Source organism: Mastigoproctus giganteus, chromosome 3, assembly GCF_048544385.1.
Source record: "Mastigoproctus giganteus isolate SK-2022 chromosome 3, ASM4854438v1, whole genome shotgun sequence".
Lineage (NCBI taxonomy): Eukaryota > Metazoa > Arthropoda > Arachnida > Uropygi > Thelyphonidae > Mastigoproctus > Mastigoproctus giganteus.
The window spans coordinates 15310166-15332381 of record NC_143577.1 but is presented as its reverse complement, the minus strand read 5'-3'; the positions used below and the strand labels follow the sequence as shown (position 1 = coordinate 15332381).

Sequence of the window (22216 nt, the reverse complement as noted above, 5' to 3'; positions counted from 1 at the left end):
TGACTTATGCCTATGAAGTTTTTAATCTACAATTAGGATAAATGTTTTATTTATACTTGTGATTTATTTATACCTGATTATGTATTTTGTAAATAGTATATTATATACAAAAGGTTGTAAATAGAGTTTTAATGGTTTTAGACGATGTTTATGTTTTTAATGATTATGTTAGCTAGCAGAACCCCATCTCCCCATTGGCAGGGGCAGTAACTCTGTTACTATGCCTGACTAGTTCAGGTGATGGCAGGGGCTAAGTAGTTTTATTTATTTGTTGATGAGTTTCCATCATTAATGAGCCTGTCTCTCTGGTAATGCTTATAAATATATATGATGATGATGTAGATGGTTTCAGTTGCCATCTGTGCTAAGTGGCCAGCTGCTCAACATGAACAGCATAACCCAACAGTACAAGTACACCACTTCATTGATTAGCCTTTTTCTATATGATATCATCATATATTACACTGTGGAGTTTCCATAGTTTGGTCACTGCCACCCAAAAATTACACAATAAATAAATAAAAATTGTAGCGAAACATGGTCCTCTATGACAGTATATTGGTTTTGCCACTATATTGTGTCTCATTTGGAGAGGCCTCAGTTTGATTCCTGTTGACGACTGTAGGAATTTTTGAAGCCCCCCCTTCAACTGAGATGTTGTAGTTATCTAATCTCAGGCAGAGGGAGTGAGGGGCCCCCACCCTGAGTTTTTTGGCCCACAAACACACAGCTCTACAGACATAATTCCCATGACAGCTGTTAACAGAATAATTTTGATATTTAGTGGGACATGATATGGCAAAAGGGAATGTCTTTGTGTTTTTTGTGCAAAAATTCAGCATTCTGATGTTCAGATGTGAGAGCTTGAAAAAAAACGGATTGATGCCCTCGAAGGAATTTAAACGAGTGTTACATCATGTGCACAGGTACCCAACACCAGAACCTGCACTCATGCATAACAAAATCACTGAAATCACCAGTGATGGAAAGAACTGGTTCCAGAGGAAGTAGTTATTTATGCTGTTTTCATAGTAGTGGGAAATACGGATCCTTCAAGTTAATGCACCTATAACTAACCAACCAAAGCAGATTTCACCTCAGAAGTAGAAGTCTCACCATTGCTACTACTCAATGGTGAGAAGTCTCACCATTGCTACTACTCAAAGTGACTATATAATGGAGTTAAGGCTTACTTGTAGCATTTATTTTTGTGTTTGGAAAATAAATAATTATTTGACTAGTCTGATTTAGTTGATATGATTACTTATGTTACAAGAAACAATTTGGTAGAGGTATTGCCAAACTTATTGAAAACTGTAGTAAAAGTATTTTTATCTATGCATTGTTCTTTAAAGATTTTGATATGTATTTATGTGCTGTCATACTTTTTGGACACTGACACAAATTACAGCCACTCCCCGACTTACATAAGGGTTGCGTTCTGTGGAACTCTACATAAGTCAAAATTTAGGTATCGGAATTTCCCTAAATGCTTATGCGCACTGAATTTAATTGAAGCAAAAAAGAAATGTTTTATGAACATGTAAATAGAATTATTTATTCAATTTTTTTATCTCATATGCAGGAAAAATTACAAAAATGTACAAAATTTCAAAATGAGAGAGGAGACAGGCATAACGTCAGCAAGTTTTACCTTTCGAGTATCATTGCCAGAATTAACTCTCCAGCTGATAAGCACTCCGCTGCGGAAGTTGAGGGCTGTGGAGATTTAGAAGGGGGTTTTTTGTAACACATCACAAAATTTCCCTGCAGCTGCAGAATCGGTATGGCGACTTCACTGCATACCGATGCAATGCTTGAACTTATTAAACCACCCATTGCGTGCCACGAACTTAGCTTGGGGTTCACCGTACTTATCCTTAATATCTTCATAAATACTTCTTGGTTTTGCTTGAATGGTCATTAGACTCAGGGGCACTTGTTTTTGAATCTGATTTTGCATCCATATTATTAATAGCTTTTTCATCTTCGATATAGCACCTGAATGCTGTTTTGTGATGATCACTGTTGATCCTTTAACATGTTCTTTTATACATGCACTGCCCCTCAAAATAGTATTCACTGTTGAAGCAGCGAGACTTAATTCCGTGCAATAGATGATAAACTTTGTCATCTTAATTCTTAATTAATCATCTTCATACTTCTTAATTAATCATCTTCATTTCTAAATCAATTTTGTTTTGTTTCTTAGCACTGCCAGCACTTGCACTTTCCATTGGTCCCTTTCCCTTCATCATTGTAATAAGTAAATAGGAATGAAGAGAAGTTTCTGAAAATTTATTTATGTTTTTTATATGATTGAAGATTTCAGTAAAGGGAACTCATTTCACCATAATAACGTAACATAAAAACCCACAGAATTCCAGTTGTCGGTATTATTGCAAATGCAATAAGATCAAGTTTACTACCCGTTTATAATAGATTGTGCTAACAGAAAAGCCCAATAAACTGGAAAGTGCAAATTGTTTTATGGTAGTGATCTCCAGAAATGTGTTTTAGAAAAATATCACAAAGGCATTCAAAATTGATTCTTATAATGGAACATATGATATTGATCAAAGTGTAGTGCATTTTCCATTATAAAAATGACCTTTTAGAGAGATAATTAGCTTAGGTATATAGTGAAAATTTCAACTTCCTAGGTCTTGGAATGAATTACTAAAAAAACAATGTGTTGTTGGGTTCATATTACGATATTTTCACGATACCTCCATTTATTCCTAAAAATATGTTTCCACAATTTTTTTAAGTTTGCACCGGCCGGCAAAAACTTACGTAAAGTCGAATTTCCGTAAGCTGGGGAGTGCCTGAATTTTATATATAGGAGGTTTGATAATATATGGACATACACTCAAGTTAAGAAAACAAAAAAAAAAAAATTTAATTTATTTATGCACCTATTCAACTTTGAGTGGTTATGGAGATAAACATGGATATAGTTTTCAATGGTTAAAAATAAAGGCAGGGCAAATTTTATTTAGTACTTTTAATAAATGTCAGAAATCAGATCATACCAGGTAGCACAGGTATAATTTATGACCCAGGCCATGGCTGCCGATTTGTTGTAGGTGCCAAACCGAGTTAAAGACATGGCATAACTGAATTTATAATTTATTTTAAAAATATGACAATTATTATTGGCAGTTTCAGTTATTATAAAAACCATTTTTATTTATAAAAGTATCTTCTCGATACTGATTTAATGATAATTCATTTTTATAATTTAATTATAATCTAAAAATCTATTGTACGTATCACGCATAGTCTCTTCCTGTACATAGTTGTGAGCAGACTGGGTTTGCTATTTAGGCATTGATTTCATATCGTGGAGGTACTTTGCCATGAGTATTGCACTATTCGAAATCCTCATGGATTTAATCACCCTCCGAACACTGGGTGGAATAGCCTGGATTAGAATGTCATCAGTGAGAGGAATTTTTATTAGCTTTTTTCATAATATATGACTAAGTTAGTCAGTCTCAGGTGAGGGTTACATGCATGATCCTAGAGTCAAAAGGTATAAATTCAAACTAATGAGGGAGAATTGCAAATTAAATTATGGGAAGGTTTTCTTTAACTACCAAGTTGTTAATATCATTGGAAGTAGTTGCCTTTTGAATGAACTAGATTATTGAATTGTGAACTAGCTTATGGGATGGTTTTCTTTAACTAGCAAGTTGTTAATATCGGAATAAGGTGCCTGTGGGAAGAGAAACACATACAGATTAGTGTTTTTGTGCAAAAGGCTGTAGTTTTCTTGCACTGTATGGCCAGTAGTAATACTATATATGTTTACTTTATCAAGAATTCAGCTATAGTGTTAGCAGATCTCATTCAATCTTCTGACTTGTATCCCTGTCTGTCCACAGTACTGAAGTACTGTACGTCTCAAGAACTGTACATATTTGGATTTAATTTTAAAAATGAACAAAACGAAGTTAGCTTATGGCATCATCTGAATATGGATATTTAGTACCTTGCTGAAAATTGACTGCCAAACTACTACTGCTTGATATGGGTTTATTTCGATCATCCATAAGTATTATTTTATCCATACTTGCTTTAGAGTGCTTATTACATATTAAAATATGATAAAAAATGAATATGTAAGAATTGCTCTAAAGCAAGAATTTTAAGAGATGTCTGTAGCATCTGATAAAAGGTAGGACGTAGCATACCCTTTGATCTGAAGCAAGCAAACAGAAATGATTGCTAATGACAGAGGTTGCGTACTTTAGCCACTGAAGTGTGCAGGTTTTTCAATTTTTGTGTCTATTAAGTTTCGCTAAACAGGCAAAGTAATGCCAAAATGCAGGCATTAAAAAAAAAAATGCTGTTGTGGGGGTTTCATGGCACATAAGCTACTTTGGCTATAATGTGCCTAAAAAACTTGTTGTGAAAAGCATGTGTAAAGCTGCCAGGGAAGGGAGTTATTTTTAAAAATTATTTTTTTTTCCAATTTAAAAAGAGATTTTTTTATAGTTGTGTTCATAATAGATCAAAAATAAAGGTGCATTCAAAAAGTGAAAATTTTGTGAACTATCTTTGAATGGTGTATTATTCTTGTTTTTGCCATTTCCCTTGCACTACTTTGAAGTCCTGCACTTTTAGTGTATAGTTTTACCATTTTTAAATTTGTGATCTCTCTCTCTCAGTCTTGAATCTTCAGCCAGTCTCTTCAGGTTTCCAAATTTAATCCTTTAAGTTTTAAAATATATTATTTGGCTTTTGCCTTTTTACATTTGAATTTCTTATTTCACAGTTTCTATACAACTTTTCTGTAATATATTTTTTTTCTGTTAACAGTTAATGGGCAGTCTGTTCACTTCTTTTATAATATTCTGGTTATATTGCGCATCTCCATATCGGCTAATTATTTAATAATAGTTTTCCCTAAGTTTCTTTCATATGTTATTCATTTATATATCCTTGTCTTGTAAGTTTTGTATATACAGTGGCAGACAAAAAAACTGCATCACCTTAAAAAAAAGTAACATTTGTGTGAAATGTATAAGATACTATTTGATTACAGTCATTTTGTTTGTCGCAAAGGAAAGGTATTGCATCAGACAACGATTGCAAGGTCAATACCTTGACTTTGCATCAGCCATTTCTATAAATATGGCGTTAGAAGGGTATACACGCTCATTAGTATCCTGTTTTGCAGAGGTATAAGCATGGCTCCATATGTTCAGTTGACACCAAGAAAAAAATAGTGTAGCTGTTGCTCTGTCCCAGGAAGGGCTTTCTATGCGTGCTATCGCTGATAAAATAGGCTGCCACCAGTCAGCAGTATCCCGGGTGCCAAAATTAAAGTGTGATATGAAGAGAAGACCTGGATCAGGCCATAAGAGAGTGACTACGCCTTTCCAAGATCAATATTTGAAATGGCCATGCTAGTGCTCCTGATCCAAAAATGGACTTTGAAATGGCCTCTGGTGTTGAAAAAAGTGCATGAACTCTCCAAAGACGGCTTTCGGAATGTGATCTACATGCCTATCGGCCCAAGAAGAAGCCATTGTTGACCCAACAAATGAGAAGGATGCAACTTGCTTGGGCTAAAACGCATGTTTCATGGACAAAAGAGCAATGGGACACCGTCATCTTTTCTGATGAATCGGAATTCAACCTGCATGGCTCGGATGGAAAGCGATATGTCAGAAGACAGAAATCGGAGGCATACCATCCTGACTGCATAACACCAACTGTAAAGTTCCCCACCGATCAGATGGTCTGGGGATGCATAACAAGCAAAGGGGTGGGTGGGGTGAATTAAGTTTATTAACGGAATGGTGAATGCAGAAACTACACCGCTATCTTGGAGAGGTGCCTGAAACCTGTTATTAGGGATCACCAGACAAAACTGCATTTTTCAACAGGACTCAGCACCTTGCCACACAGCAAAATTGGTAAGTTTTATGCTATTTAGATTTAATGATGAGTTTGTCTTCTTGTCTCACAAGGCTTAAATATACTTACACCAATGTTTTCCCTCGTTTTTCTCCCTTGAGGTGCAGTTATACCTCAGAAATGCTGGCATTACAGTGTTGGAATGGCCTGGCAACAGTCCACATTTGAGCCCTATTGAAAATTTCTGGTACATAATGTCATCTAAAATTGCTCAGAAGAAGCCAACAAGTAAGATTCAGCTGCAGGAGAGCATTGTAAGGGTGTGTGGTACCACGAATTTGGGCAGCCGTATATCCAGAAGTTTAACTCTATGCCAGATTGTTGCAAGGCTGTAATTGTAGCTTGAGAAGGAACAACAAAATATTGAGGACTTATTTTGCTGATTTACAGTACATAATACTGTTACGTTAACTTGTCATTTCATTTTGTACACGTAAATCTAATGAAATGTATTTTTTGTTGTCATGATTGCCATTTGCATGATTTACATATTTCCATTAATTACCCATTTTACCCTTTGGAAAGATATTTGTGGCAGTTAGATATATCAGGTGGAGTCTTTTTATTAGATTTTATTCACAGAGATATATATCCCATTTAACAAATACATTTTCGAACATTTCTACAACCCACAATGCAGTGCAAAACATTATTTGCAAAATTCACAAGTGATGCAGTTTTTTTGTCATATATATATATTTTTTTTTAAAAAAAATTTTTTTTTTATTTTATTTTAATGCATTGATTTTTTGTCAGTTATTAACAGGTTAGGTTTAGCATTTTTATGCTAACTAGTGATGAAAAATAAAGAAATAAGTGAGAATAAAAATAGCCACTCTTTCTCTTCAAATCTAGTACTGGAAATAAATTGCCTAAGCAAGTGAACAAATAGTTTAACTACAGGGTAAGGATGAGACATGTTATGCTCTGTTGTCTCACCCTTAAATGAGCATTGGATAATTTTTGAAGAGACCTCATGTTAGAAAATAGTAGGTTTACAGTATATGAAATACCAAGTTTGGTGTTTGTATTGATTGATCTGGGTTTTATTTTCAACTTGTGCTAGTGATAACTTTGGTGGTAATCTATTCCATCTGTTCTAGTAATGGCCTCTAGGGATAACCTGTTAATAATTCCAAGAAAATTGCAGGCCTGAAATTTGAGACTTTTCCTGACAGATCGCTTTCTCCCTTTTCAGATGCTCTCCCAGGTCTATAAACTTGTTGCTGATCTTCACAAATTTGCATGTGATAAAAGATATAAAAATCAGTTGCTTTCCATGCAATGACAACAGTTGGACTGAATTGTTTTTTTTTTCACTTTGTGTCTTGGCATTGTGAACCCCTGGCCTGCATGCCATAACAGGTTGGTTGCAATGTTCAGCTTTCTGTAACCATCTTTTTCTTTGGTTGCAATAGATTTTCTCTCTCTCCCTAAAATCAACATATTAAAGTCGAATAGAAATATGATGCACTATCTGTGCTGGAATAGTATCACAATACACAAAATTACATTTATAGAAAGAAATAGAAATAAAAGTACTCTAAAATAGTGTTATCGTTATTTTTTTTATTTTCTTTATCAGCAACTTCTGGCATATTTAAGTATGTGTTAATGCAAGTTAAATTAAATTACAAATGAAAATTAAATTAAGAATATGTTAGTGTAATGGATAAGCCTTGCTTTAATTAATTATCACAAACACACACATATAAATATACATGTTATTTATGTTCATATATTTATATATTCTTTATCAGGAACTTCTAGCATATTTAAATGGAGAAACTGCATCTTCAGCGAGCATTGATAAAAGTGCTCCCATTGAAATTCCCACTCAAGGTAAGTTTAGTAATATTGTTTAAGGAGATTTTTCTCTTTTTTTGAATAACAGGGTTGTTTGCCAGGATCAAAATTTGACGATGTTGCACAGCAGCTATCATCATTTAAAGGAACAAAAGACGATATTGTTGTAAATGTATTTGTACGCATGGTATCAAGAGTAAGAGATCTGATGGTTTACTTAACAAATACAGGATTATGTTGAGACAGTGGTTTGAGTTAGGATTAAATTTGAAAGTGTCTGCAAAGACCCTGTTTTTACAGGGATGGGATAAGCTTGAAAAGAAGGGCTGTAAGCATATTTTCTGATGCTATCAAGGCAGTGTTGGGTGGGTGGGTGAAAAATTGCTAACTAATAAATTAACATCAGCTGCAGGTAGAAGTGAAAGTGATTCTTGCACTTGGGATGTACAGCAGCCTGGGTAGCTAGGCGTTAGAGATTACAAGACCTGCTAGTAGTGCTCGTAGGACAAGCAAATACATGGGCCATTTTAGAGTTATTAAGAGTGAAAACAGGCATATGTATACTTGTGTTTTATACAAATGCGAGGAGTATATTAAACAAATTTTTTGAAGATGCGTGGATTTCGCTAGGCATCCCTTTTTCCTTGGTAAGAAATTCAGTCACCACTCTTTGCTTATTACGTATACGTACTGTAACAGCCACCATTTTGAACTAGCCATGTGCTGCACTCATGAGACTAATCTCAGTGTGTGTGTGTGGTATGGGTGTTTAATGGTGCACAAGCTGCTGTGGCTATAGTGTGCCAATGCCACTCAGTATGGTGAAACTAGAGACCTCTAGTAACCATTCAGTGACACGCGAAATGATCTACAGCACCACATTTGAAAGCAAAAAATTAGGAGGCATTACTTTCGTCCTTGTAGTGTTCTTAAGTAGTAGTGGAGAAAAAAATAGACCTGGAGGTAATTGTCGTCAATGTGAAATTCTCTGAGTAGTTAAGATGAGTTGTTAGGACAGCCCATGCGATTTTGTATATTATATACAGGAATTTTTCCAAGAGGAATAATGTGCTGATTATCCCTTTGTATAAGGCAATGGTTAAAATCCCATCTTGAGTACTCCATATAGGTCTAAAAGCCACATTTTAGGAAGAATTTGGATGTGGTGGAACAGGTGCAGAGAAGCACAATGAAATTAGTAAGGGGAACAAAAAGGGTACTCTTACTAAGAAAGATTTCAGTTCTGCAAATTGTAGCATTTCAAAATTAGGCATCTGTAGGGAGATTGATTGAGGTGTTGAAGGCTTTGTATGGATCGAGTAAGCTTAATGTTAATGCCATTCCTTACCCTTGCTCAGATAACACACAAATTTATATTTATGTGTGTTGAACATAAATTTAAATTTAAATGAGAAATTGAGGGAGGATTAAGTGCAGGATATATATACGAAAATTTGCTTTCATCTTGGGGTGGGGTCATTGATTATTGGAACAAACTTCCATCTGTTATTGTGGATGTGAATAGTTTTAATTAATTTCAGAAAGAATTAGATTAATCATAATTTTTAGGGGAGATGGACAGGTGATATGAGAAGTGCTTTCCTCCCAATCCCAGCTGATGCAGTATTAAGCTAGCTTCCTTGCATCATTTGCCGCTACTAATAATAATTGCTGTTTTAAATCCTAACATAGATCCACGATTGTTAACTCTTGTCTTTGTGGATGAGAGTTAATAATTCATGGTACCATTTTGGACATAATGCTGTACAACCTCGATATACCACACCTCGTTATACTCATACTGCGGTTTCAGATATAATGTAAACGTGATCATGTCTCCCAGGAGGCATATTAAAAAAAGTGCAGTTTATGGCAAAATGCAAAGTTCACAATAGATGCTGGCAGAAAGAAACTCTATACCACTCAGAGAGAAGCTAACTACTGCATGGTTTTTAAAACTGGGGACCACTCAGCTATTGTAATCATTTCTGTGGTATGTTCTCCCTAGGTGATTAAATTTTTATAAACAATAGTATTTATTCAAGAGTAATTACTATTGATGTTCAAGGTTTCTCCTGTCTTGCCTCAATGCAATAAAAAATCCATCAGTGAAATGTTAATTGCACGCAGGATATGTGCAAAACCAAACCTTTTCCTCTGAGAGAGATGAAACAGCTATCATATGTGTCAGTTATGATATATTTATAAATTTTTGTAAACAATGTGTGACATTCTTTTTAAGAATGAACTCATATTCTGGCAAAATTTCTAAAGGTGCAATGCAAAGTGTGCACAAATTGATGAACAGTTTGTATGTTTTGCTAATATTGACCAGTTAATATTCTGTAATTATTGATGTTCAGATTTCAGTAATATAAAATTTACTTGTGCAGTGTGTAGCCCAAAGATATACATACAGTATTTGGATTTGGTGGGGGCGGGGGATGAGTCCCATAGTCCATGATCCAAAATGTAACCCAGCCTATTACTGTAGGGCGTCGCCATCATCTTGTGGATGGCCCTGTTCCCTTTGGTTACGTGGCACGTCTTGATTGGGTTGGTTCTCTTGCTCGCTTCAAGGCGCCATCTTGTTTCCTCTCGTTTCTGTGGGGCGACGCCCTTTTTCCGTCTAGTCTCTCTATCTTTTAGGACAAAATCCCCGCCCTCGGTCTCCAGAAGTTATATAACCCCTGTGACTGCAGCAAAGGATTAGTGTTGTGTTAAAAGGATCGACCAATCACAATGCGTTGACTCGACCCCCCCCCCACAAATAACTTATTTTAGTTGGTTCTTACCTGTGCTGGTGTGATTGGATATGGGCAGAGAGGATGAGACTTAGTGAAACACATAACAATATTTATTAACACCAAAACAATTAAATATACAACACTTGCACTCTACTTAAGTGATCAGCTTAAATTGTGGCATTCAGGCTTTAGTTACATTTCATAATGTCAAATGTGGGGATCAAATATTAGCTAGTACATTCTGCTCTTCATAGAAATCCTGTATTTTATCTTGCGACATTAACTCTTCACAATTCTTACCTTTTGTAGTGTACTAGATTATTCTAGGTTAATCGTCCAGAATGCTCATAGATCTTTTTGGTATTCCTCATATTCTGAGGCTAAACGCGGGTGGGTGTGTTTAAGTCTCCTGGCTGCTTGTTAACTCTCAGTGCATCCTTCATCATCATCCGGAACTTAGCGCTTGATCATGCTCGATTATACTGCATTTTTCTTATGGACATCAGGATGGGGATTTTCGTGTCTATGGGAGCATTCTAGTCGTTCAACCTACATTGTATTAACATGTATTTCATTTGTGGCTAGGAAAGAAGCATTGAACAGGTTATCATTTTAGTTTCGGTTTTTGATTGTTACATTCACACGAATAATATAATTGCTTACCAGTTAATTCGCTCGCTCCTAGAATTCAATGGTACGGCCTCCTTCTCTCCAGCGAAATCTGGGCGGGGTCCTCTACTGGTTTTTCGGGCGACTTTTTCTGGTGGCCGCTCTGCTCCTTCTCAGCCTTTGTCTCTCGCTGCTCTGGCGATCTTTCGACTAGATGTTCGTCTGCGAAGAGCCAACTCTCCTCTCCTCTGTGTCCTCTCTCCGTCTCTGTCTCCGTCCGAGTCTCTCTGCCTCGTCTGACTCAGTCCTGTATTTATCTTGGACTAGGGCGCTACTTTCCCTCTTTAACTTTTTTCTTCGTTGATTACTCAACAATGAGGAATTCTTCGCTCCCTCCCAATGACAGTGGGGAAAGTCGTAAATATGACAGAGTACTGTTCTTTTAGTTGCCCAAGTCTGCGTCATAGGCAGGTGTGAGCCTGGTTTCGCTATCAACCTAAACCTTTCTTTTTGTTTATTATCGTTAGCGCGGGGCCGAAGTTCTCGCTGACTCTTTCTACCCCCGTTACGATCCGCTATTCAGAGCGAAAGTAAGTTTGTGTTAGTCATGGGCTCTTGCCTTCTCATAGGCTTGCTCACCTCTTCTCTTCAATACTTTCGGTTTGGCTTTCCCTAGCTTGAATATTACGAATTCTAATTGAAAACTGTTTTTCGATAATTTCGCCCTAATACCCTAAATATCGGTTTTATTTATTGAACAAAGAATTAGATTTATCTGATTGTCGTGAGCTGAGAATTTATCAGCCTCACACTCTCCCCTGCTCTCACTAACAGAATCGCCGGATCCGGGACAATGGCTTCGCATCCGGAGATTCTGACCGTGGGACGTGAAGACATCTACTTAAAATTTCCTCATGCTTCTTTCCTTTACAAATCGTAATCCAAATTGTCTATGTTATCGTAACATAAAGGTGTCAGGCTAGTAATAAACTAAGCCTATTACCTTCGTGTAATATTGAGAAAAACTAATCTAGAATAATCTGAGAATATAAACTACTCGAATAACATATAGCACAAGATAAACACTTTAACAACATATAAGATAATGTTATAGGCGCTAATGTATATTTGCCTGACATATAGAAAGAACATGCTTCTAGAATATAAGTGAAAATTACGTTAACAATATAAATGCTACAATACTATATGTGATACATATTTGGTTAATTGATAAATGCCTGTGCACTGGAGTAAGTTCACTAGAGTATGTGTGATTCCATCTCCACTTCTTCTAGCTGTGATACATAAAGTTTGTTCTTCACTAGCTCTTGATTGGCGGGGTATAGTATTACACTTTCTCTTTCTTGGTATGAATTCCTGGCACAGGTGCACATGTCCTTCATTTCCACAAATTTCTCCGGGTGTTCCCGGGAGTAGACATGAAACAAAAATAAAAGTATTAGTATATATTCTTATCATTTTACTAAATATATAAGCATAAATTAATCTAACAAGTTATATTTCAATTCTCTAAGGTATACAAAGGTTAACATATGTCAAAGCTACATACAATCCTAAAACTACAGTTAACATTTATATAGGTATTGATAATCACAACAACATTCACTTTATCAAATAATTCTAAGCTAATTTTACATAACATTGATTCTGAGAACATCTATTACATTCTTGATACTATAATATCCATTGTTCTTTTTCTTCTTGTGCGCTTGACCACTTTAACTGGGCCTTCATCTGAAAGGCTACCGCTCTGCAATACTCTGCATCCTTCCAGGGAAACTGTTTCCCGTACTATCGATCTTCTTGAAGATATGATAATCTGGGTGTTTCCTTATGGCTCGTTGAATCTCCTGTTGCATTTTCACTTTGGTTTCGAAATCTTCAGATGAATAAACATGAAGATCGGGGCTTGACAACGCGCACTAATATCACTGCACACAGAACTAGACACAACACACATGAACTACTGTAGGCACTATATATAAGAGCTTGGATGTTTCGAGGGTTATAGTGAAGAGAAACTTATCTTCTCTTCTTTCCTTATTCTACGTGACCGACGTCATCTTCGAACAGATTTTCGTTGTAATATACCTGGTAGGTATTGTATGAGGTATCAGTGTCACTTGCGTTATTAAATTTTTCAGAGCATAAGTTCCAGATCACTCCTCCTAATATCGCTACGATTAGGAAGACAGCAGGTATTCCTAGAATAGCATACATGATCTCTTTGTACCAATCCCTTTCAATTTGAAGTGTTAATATTGACCTTCCCCCATGCATTCCATGCATGGCATTCATATGAGCCAAATTGATTCGCTTGAATCGAAGTAATGGTTAAAGTACTACTGATTTCTCTGGGATTCCATTCCTCTGTGTGTTTTTCAAATAATTCCTTCTTTATTGGGCCTTTCCAAGATACATTTGCCATTGGTGGTACGTGTCTAAAAACGCACTTCGCTTGAACTGTGTCTCCCAAATGTGCTGTAGATGATCTGCAGCTTCCTTCTGGCGGTCCCTCTACAAAGACTAACGATTCACTTTTCACAATGGGGTATCCAGATGTTTCTAATTGAAAGAGTAGAATTGATACTACTTTGAATTAGCCGATCTTCAAAATACCATTTTATCACGGGAAGGGGATTTCCCTTTACATCGCATATCAACTGGACTGAGTTTCCTTTGATCGTGGCTATGTCGGTCAATGCTGTTTGAAGCGTGGGACCATATGATACTGCTATTACTAATGAGGCTTGGGCTGAACCCAATTCATTTCGAACCACACAAGTATAATTGCTATTATGGTCTTCCCGGAGAACCTTTCTAATTACCAGAGTACTATTCCCTTTCTTCGTTAGTTGTTTATTATCTTTAAACCATTGGTAAAGAAACACATCTGGGTTTGCATACGCTTCGCATTTCAATTTGCACCGGTCCAGTTCCCTAATAACTTTCGAAGTCACTTTCAAGGAAACTCTAGGTCTGTACTTTACTGTTATCCTTATAGAAATCATCATTGGATGAGGATATGAAACATGATTTGCTATGCAAGTAACTGCTTTTTTGTCGTGTTCTGGCGAAAATGTAAAGATCCACTTTAGATACGTATTTATTCTGATTTGGTCTGACCATAAATCTTGACTAGATTGTGTCGATCTTACTACCGAGTTTCCATCAAAGCTAATCCAGCGTAATATGGCGGGTGGTTTTCCTGCTAGGGACTTACACGTGAGAGTGGCTTGGTCTCCCTCAATTCCACTCAGGAAAGACCCTTCTCCTATTAAAGGTGGCAACGGTGTTGCGTAAACAGTCAATGTAGCTACACTGGATCGGTATTGATGTTCATCTGTGGTTTGTACTTGACAGTAATATTTCCCTTCATCCATTAATTGTACTTGAGAGATTTGTAGTGCCTAGTCATTTTCTTTAGACGATCCTATGATTTTATAATCTGGAAGACCTCGTGGTCTGTAGTAACTGTCAATATTCTTTCCATTAAAAACCCATTTTACCGTAGCGGTAATATTTGTTACCAATTTACACGGGAGAGTAACGGTTTGTCCTGCTATTGCTTCTTTATCTAGTGGTTGACGAACAAAAAGTCCCGAGTATAGAATTGAGCTTTGAAACAATAGTGCAACTATCATGATCTGCAGGAGTGTCGGAATTCCTATAGCTATATCCATTCTGGCTAATTTTCTCTTTTGATTCTTTTTTTTTTCTTGTTCTCCTCTTCTCTGGCCTATCAGAGGGTAAGAAAGAAGTGAAATAGTAAATATCTTTTGTGGTGTAGTATGAACACAGTATAAAGATCTAGATCCTGAGCTCCTTTCGTTCTTTTTTTTTTTTTTTTTAATAGTTATGTAATTGCTCTGTCTTGACCTCCTATGCTAATGCAATATCAATAACTCTGTGATTTCATACGTGATCGAGTTAGAGTTAGGAGATAAAGTTCTATTTGAAAATTATTTGTAGGTCTAAAGTTCTGATTTTAGATCGCTCCAAACCTTTATCCGAGATTAGGATTGGGTTTCTTTTCTCTTTTTTTTCGAAATAGCACAAGAAGAGAATCTCCGTATCTGGACCTTGGAATTCAGATGTTATCTCCATTTTCTTTTAACTCTTTCTTTAAAATAAATGATAGAAACAAGTAGTGACTGGGAGGAACCAGCCGTCCCCAGGCTAATTGCCTCTTCTCATCTCCAAAAACAAATATTACTTTTCCTTACTTTTTTTTTTTTTCTAGATCCTCTCCTTGAACTTGAATTTAGACATGCAATGAGAGAGAGAGAAAACAAAAGAAACTAGGGGATTTCCGGACATACCCTAGACTAATTGCATCCTTCCTCTCCTCTTTTAAATTTTGTATACTCAAATATATATATTTTTTTTTCTTTCAGGGGGAAAAAAAATTAATATCAGCTCAATAATAGTGGTTGTTCAATATTAATTAATCAAAAGTTCTGATACTATCGCCCCCTTTTTTTTTTTTTGAAGAATAATTTATGCTTCTGCCTGAAATGTATAGTTATGATAAATTAAATCCTCTTTCCTGTGTTTCTGACTACACCATTTAATACTCTGTGCTCGTTGAGCTATCCAATAACATAACTGTTGACAAAACATGATAGAGTCCCATGAAATCTATCCTTTCTGCTTCTCTTCCACTAAGGTAACCTCCTCGATGCACAGTGCCACATTAAGCCAGTAAGGACAATACACGAAAATGCTAATGCTTGAGGTTAACCATATGCTCGTATTAATGTACCCATTATTCACTCAGCTTCGTTCCGAAGTTGGTTCGGTATCAGGAGCTGTAACCCAACCTACAAATCTTTTCCACTAGACCTAGGTTATCTGAGTGTGGGGGTTGGCGCTTCTGCTCCCCCCCCCCCCCTGTGCATATGTTGTATCTTCCTTTTCAATGGTTACAACTACACTTTAGAGGATATAATCGGCGTTTTTTTTTTTTTTTTTTTTCAAATGACCTGCAATCCTATTTCTGCTAACCAAAATGTCAACAGCGCTCCCCTCAGGTCAAACTTCATCTTAACCTTCTTACTAAATGACCTCGTTTACATTCTTAACCTGCAAGGGCAAGAAAGACCTATTTACCTGAAATATATGTATCAGTTTTGAAGCTCCTTCTCTTAAAAGTAGTCTCGACCTGGGAAATTGGGCTCCCAGGTGACAATGGTTTTAGTTAAACAGAACGACCTTTCAACAAATAACCAAGAACCTGATTATTATTATATATTTTTTTCCTCAATTTTTCCAAGCGTCTCTAATAAGACCTGCTAAATCAAAACCTCTGTCATTGTCTCGTGAATCTATTCTCGAAGCAAGTGGTCCAAGCATCCAATGTAATGTTCTCTTAGCCCCACCTGGTTGTTCCTCCTGATCTGTATTCCCCAGTACTTCAACATTTTGCTCCGGAGGTTCAGTTCTCTGCATCTGCATTTCACTGGCGGGATTACTTTGCTCTATTTCTTCTTTTGCATCGGAAGCTGATTCGGGAACCAACCCTTCATCTTGTGTGGGGGGAACAATCGTTACAACTCGAGGAGTATGGGTTGCATGACTACGGCTACGCAAATTGTAACCATGTGAGTGGACTGGTGTGTGGGCGGTTTCAACTGGACCCCTAGTCTGCTCTATCTCCGCTTGCTTATCCTGTTTTACTTCCAACTGCAATTTTTGTCCCTTGTCTGGTAAATATCTCAACGGTATGGAAACAGGGAGACTCGGGACCACAAATGAGGTATCCATCGAATCATCCCATGGCTCTTCTTCGGTTTCAATTTCCTCATATAACTGTTTCAGTTTAGTTTGTTCCAAGGTTGAGCCTGGAGGAGTATCAGCTTCAGAGCGCTTGATCCGTAGCTCTGGAAAAGGTCTACGATCTGTTACCTTAGTAAGCCTATCTACATGAACCAATTGTTTATCCTTGGGCTTATAAATGTGTTGAATTTGATAATTTACCGGAGAAGTTTGTGCTATTACCCTATAGGGTCCTGTACTCTGCCGTGCCAATTTGCGTGTCTGACCTGGTCTAACTTTCGGTGTATATAAATATACCACACTGCCTACTCTGATCTGCTTATCCACAGCTCTGGTGGAGCGATAACGTTCTTGGTTTTCTGCTGCCTCTTGAAGATGTTGTTCAACAATATCGTATGTGCGTTGCATTCTTGCTACCATTTGTTCAGAGTAATGTTCTAAAGAAGCGTAAGTTGGCTGGTTCTTAGATGTCCAAATGTGTTGAGGTAGGAACAAATCTCTGCCATATAACAAATAATTAGGCGTTTCCTGTGTAGATGAGTGAACAGCAGAGTGATAGGCTGCAACGGCTAGCGGTGTGCACAGATGCCAATCTGACTGTGTGGTATTGACCACATGCGACAGAATTGCTGCCAATGTCTTGTTCAGACGTTCTATTTTTGCATTGCATTGCGGGTGATAAGGAGTTGTCTGGAGCTTCCGTAAATACTTTCCATTAGTTGACTGCAAAAATTACTACCCCGATCTGTTAACAGTACTTGTGGAATTCCATGTCTTGCCACAACAAAATTAATAAAAGCTGTTGCCACTTCTTCAGCTTTTTGTGTCTTCAAGGGTATCACTTCAGCGTATCTTGTGAAGCAATCCACCACTACCAGAAGATATTTGTCCCCATCTAGACTCGTGGGTAATGGCCCAAGTATGTCCATGCTTACCCTGTACCAAGGTGTTGTCTCAGCAGGGACTCGCATGAGGTTTGCCTTTGCTTTAGGATTATATCCTCTTCTCTCCAAACATGAGGCACAGGTGTCCACATAACCTTTAATGTCAGTAAACATATTCAGCCAAAAAAAATCTTTTTTAGCTCTTTGTAATGTCTTATCAAACGCCAGGTGACCACTCTGAGGAAGATCATGACATGCTCTCATGATTTCCAATTTTAATGCATGTGGAACAACTAATTGTTCTAGAGGTTCCTCTCTAGTAGATCTTGCATCAGGAAGAGTATAATGATATAGTATTCCATCGTTCAGATAGTATGAATCTGGAATCTTCACTGATGATTGAGTATTATTCTCTATCTGTGTGATTAAGAGGTTTAATTTGTGATCTTCTCTCTGTAATGATCTCACCAGATCTTTAGTGACATTTTTTGGCATCACTAATGCTTCTAGGGTGATTTCAGTTGATAAGGGTGCAACTGTCTTTGTGACATTTCTCCTGCGTGACTTAGGCTCACACTCCTCTTCCAGCACTGGTCGAGATAGGAAATCTGCATTTGAGTGTAGGCGACCTGGACGGTACTCCACTGAAAAATCGTACCCTTGCAGCATCAAGTTCCATCGAGTTAATCTAGGTGTAGGGTTCTTCAACTGAAGTAAATACTTCAATGCGGCATTGTCTGATATTATGACAAACTTTCTGCCATATAGGTAAGGTCTGAACTGCGAGATTGAATATACTACAGCTAGGCTCTCCTTTTCCACAGTGCTATATGATCTCTCAGCCTGCTTCAGCAATCTACTTGCGTATGCAATCGGCTGCCTGGAGCCATCCTTTGTAATCTGTTCTAATACGCTTCCAATTGCAAAATCACTCGCGTCAGAACTCAAATAGAAAATCTGAGAGAAGTCCGAATAGATTAACAACGGTTCCGATATCAACGCTGTTTTTAACTTTTCAAACGCTGACTGCGTCGCTTCATTCCAGACAAAAGGAGTATCCTTCTTCGTAAGATTGGTTAATGGACGAGATATTTCTGCATAATCCTTAATAAACTTTCTGTAAAACCCAGTCATACCTAAAAATCTTCTCACTTGCTTAACGGTTCTAGGTGCTAAGCACTTTTTGATGGCCGCCACGCTCTCCACGTCTGGAAGAACTCCGTCTGAATTGACTCTATGACCCAAATAAGATATTTCCTGCTTTAGGAATTCACATTTCGATGGCTTGAGTTTAAGGTCGTATTGTCTCAAGCGTTGAAAGACCATTTCCAATCTTTCCATGTGAATTTTGAGCGTTTCGCTGGCTATAATTATGTCATCTAGGTAACAAAAGATGGATTGTCTATTCAATCCTTCCAGGACAATTTACATAGCCCGCACGAACGATGCTGGATTATTCTTTAAGCCAAATGGGAGACGTCGGAATTCGTACAAAGCTTGGCCAGTAGTGAAAGCTGTTTTGTGTCTGTCCGCAGGGTGGACTGGAATCTGCCAAAAGCCTAGGTCCAAAGTGGAATAATATCGAGCTTTCCCAAGGATGTCCAAGATCTCATTAATTTGAGGGAGCGGGAAATTATCTGCCACCGTGTGGGCGTTCAGTTTACGGTAGTCAACACAAAAACGTAACGATCCATCTCGTTTCTTGACCATCACAATGGGCGCTGAATAAGGCGAGAAACTAGGTGTGATTATATTAGCGTCCAAAAGTTCGTTAACTTGATCTTCTACCTGAGATATTAGGGCGTAGGGAGTACGATAAGCAGATTGCTTAATTGGAACACTAGAATCTAATTTTATTCTATGTTGCACTGCAGCGGATCGACCCAACTGGCTAGGTGACTTGGCGAAAACATCTTTATATTTATGTAACAGTTTAACCAGTTCACGATGTTCACTAACAGTCAAATGTTCTAGCTCAAAATCTTCGATTGTCACCAGAGATGATCTTTCAGCCCTTCTTTGTTCACCTGTAAAATTAACTTTGCGCATATTAATAGGCTCAATTTTCGCTAATGCCATTCCCGCTGCGAGATGTAACGGCTCAGAGGACGTGTTGGCTACTGAAATAGCCACCGTCCTCTCTTTGGACAACTTGTCTAAAGAATTCCCAACTGCTGATTCACTGCTAGTGAGATTATAATTGGGTTCAGCAAGAACCAACTGTCCTGGGTGGTATGTGTTTGCACACTGAACTGTCAAAACCGTTTCTGTGTTGGGTGGAATAATGTGTTTGGAGGTCAGTTTCCCGACACAGGGCTTTTGGTTGCCCATAATCCGTTCTCTCACTCCCATTTCTCTTATGCAAATCCCAAGTGGTACTGACTTTAAAATTCTTTTCCCTGCGTCTAGTACAAACGAAAATTTCCGTAAAACATCAGAGCCTAAGATAAGTTCGTATCGCGGACTTAATCTATCAAGAGCTACAAAAGCATCTACTTTAAAAGATTTCCCATCCAGAGTTAACTCTACAGTAATCTTTGTATTGAGAGGCACAATATTCCCAGCAATCCCACACACAGTAATATCGGGAGGCCTCTGTCTTAAACATCTATTATGTTTGATTTTGTCAAACATACCTGCACTAAGAAGGGTGACTGACGCTCCACTATCTATGAGAAACCTTGTTTTTATGCCCTGTATAAAACCTTCGAGGGGTAAATCTGTGTCATTATCTGCTGTATATACCCCGTGTTCTGCCCTATTCCTTCTCATACCCATTTGAAAAAATTTTTGTTGTCAACTTGACCTATCCCTACTCTGCCAACGTGAAGAGATTCCCAAGTGATTTATTTGTCTCAGGTTCGTTCCCCTAGGTTGTCTATATCCCGCATATCTACCCTGGAATGCTTCCCTATATCCTGTGTTAAAATTATTTGCATTTATTCTAGCTGGAACACAGTTATTATTTCTACTATAAAAATACCTCCCAACTGTTGGTGAGGGAGTGTACACGTTTCTCCTCGCTATTCTCTGCCGGTAAAAGTTGCCTCTCCTCGGCATAAAAGTGCGTCGTCTGCCTGCCAAATAATCGCTCCCGTCGCTGCTTTCCAGTCCCTGAAACGATGCTTGCCCCCTGTGGTGACCCAGGTCATGTGATACTCTCTGACCGTAACTGTCTCCCTGCAGAGCGCTCCCTCGTATTTGTATACCAGCTGTGTGTCCACTCACTTTGGGCAGTCGCGAGTAGGAAGAGCAAGGTTCGCATTGATCGCGTCTTATTTCTTTTAGTTGTCGATCTATTCCCATTGCGTAATTTTGAAATTTGCTATCAAGGGAAGACAAGTGCCTTTCTAAAGCATTAAAATTAACATCATTAGTTGACAAACGATCAAAAGACTGTTGTAAAGAAGAGATTTTCTCCTGCATGGGGGTCTCATTCTGTTTACATTGGTTATGGGTGGCATCTGCCAAATTAATAGTAACGTGTTGCCTTGCATGTGTTAACTTTTCATTTTCCTCCTCTCTTATCGCCACTTCTAGAGCCTGTTGAAAAGTAGTTGGATTCTGGCTCAAAACTAATCTTTTCAATTTGATGTTTAACCCGTTTATGAACTGGGCCAGTAAAGTTTGGTCTCTTAATACTGCCACTTCTTGTGTTTCGTTACGACTTTTGAACACAGCCCTGCATAAATTTCTTAAACGTGTCCCAAATTGTATTACAGCCTCACCTGCCTCCTGTTTAGCGGTATTGAACAATTGTAATTGTGAGATTAGAGGTGTTGGTCGCTCAAAGCGTTTAACGAAGGCTTCTTTAAAGCGTTCATAATTTTTCTCCGCTCTTAACTCGAGCGAATGTGAGAAAAATTCGGCCGCTGGCCCTCTAAGTCTAGACCGAATTACTGCTAATTTCTCACGATCCGACTAATTTGCAATTTCGGATATCTCTTCTACAGATTCAAAAAACAAGGATACAGGGGGTCCTTCATCATCTTTACCTAGATAGATCGGTATTAGGTTTAGGTAACCCGCGATCGAGGCTGGTTGAACCCTTACTTGTTCTTGAGGTGGCTCTGGTTGCGTTGGGAACAATGTTTCAGATATAGCTAAACTTGCCCCATCTATATTCTGGCTCTCCATGTTCAATTAATATTTTAATTTTACTGTTATTTGTACAAACAAATACCTTGACTTTACAGTATAATTCTTCCCACTGAAAAAAGAGCGCCTGTAATATTTCACTATATCAATACAAGTATATTTAAGCTACAATAATATCATCAACACAATAGAGACTTACCTTTTTGAAGTTCTCATACCTATATATTAAATACATATATTAATACTCACATTAAAAGACATAGTATAAAATGCTCTGCTAGCAATAAGCATCAACTTAAATTTTACCTATTTTCTATCTTTTGGTTAGTCTTCTCTAGACTG

At 37.6% G+C, this 22216-nt stretch overlaps 1 protein-coding gene across 1 annotated transcript in view; it reads left to right on the top strand.

Annotated features, from left to right (window-relative positions):
* hyx (cell division cycle 73 hyrax) overlaps positions 1–22216 on the top strand; it is a 157580-nt gene that overhangs the window by 34818 nt on the left and 100546 nt on the right. The window contains exon 4 of the mRNA XM_090370078.1: positions 7692–7773. Within this exon, the coding sequence (XP_090226204.1) occupies positions 7692–7773 (82 nt within the window). The remainder of the gene's footprint in view (positions 1–7691; positions 7774–22216) is intronic.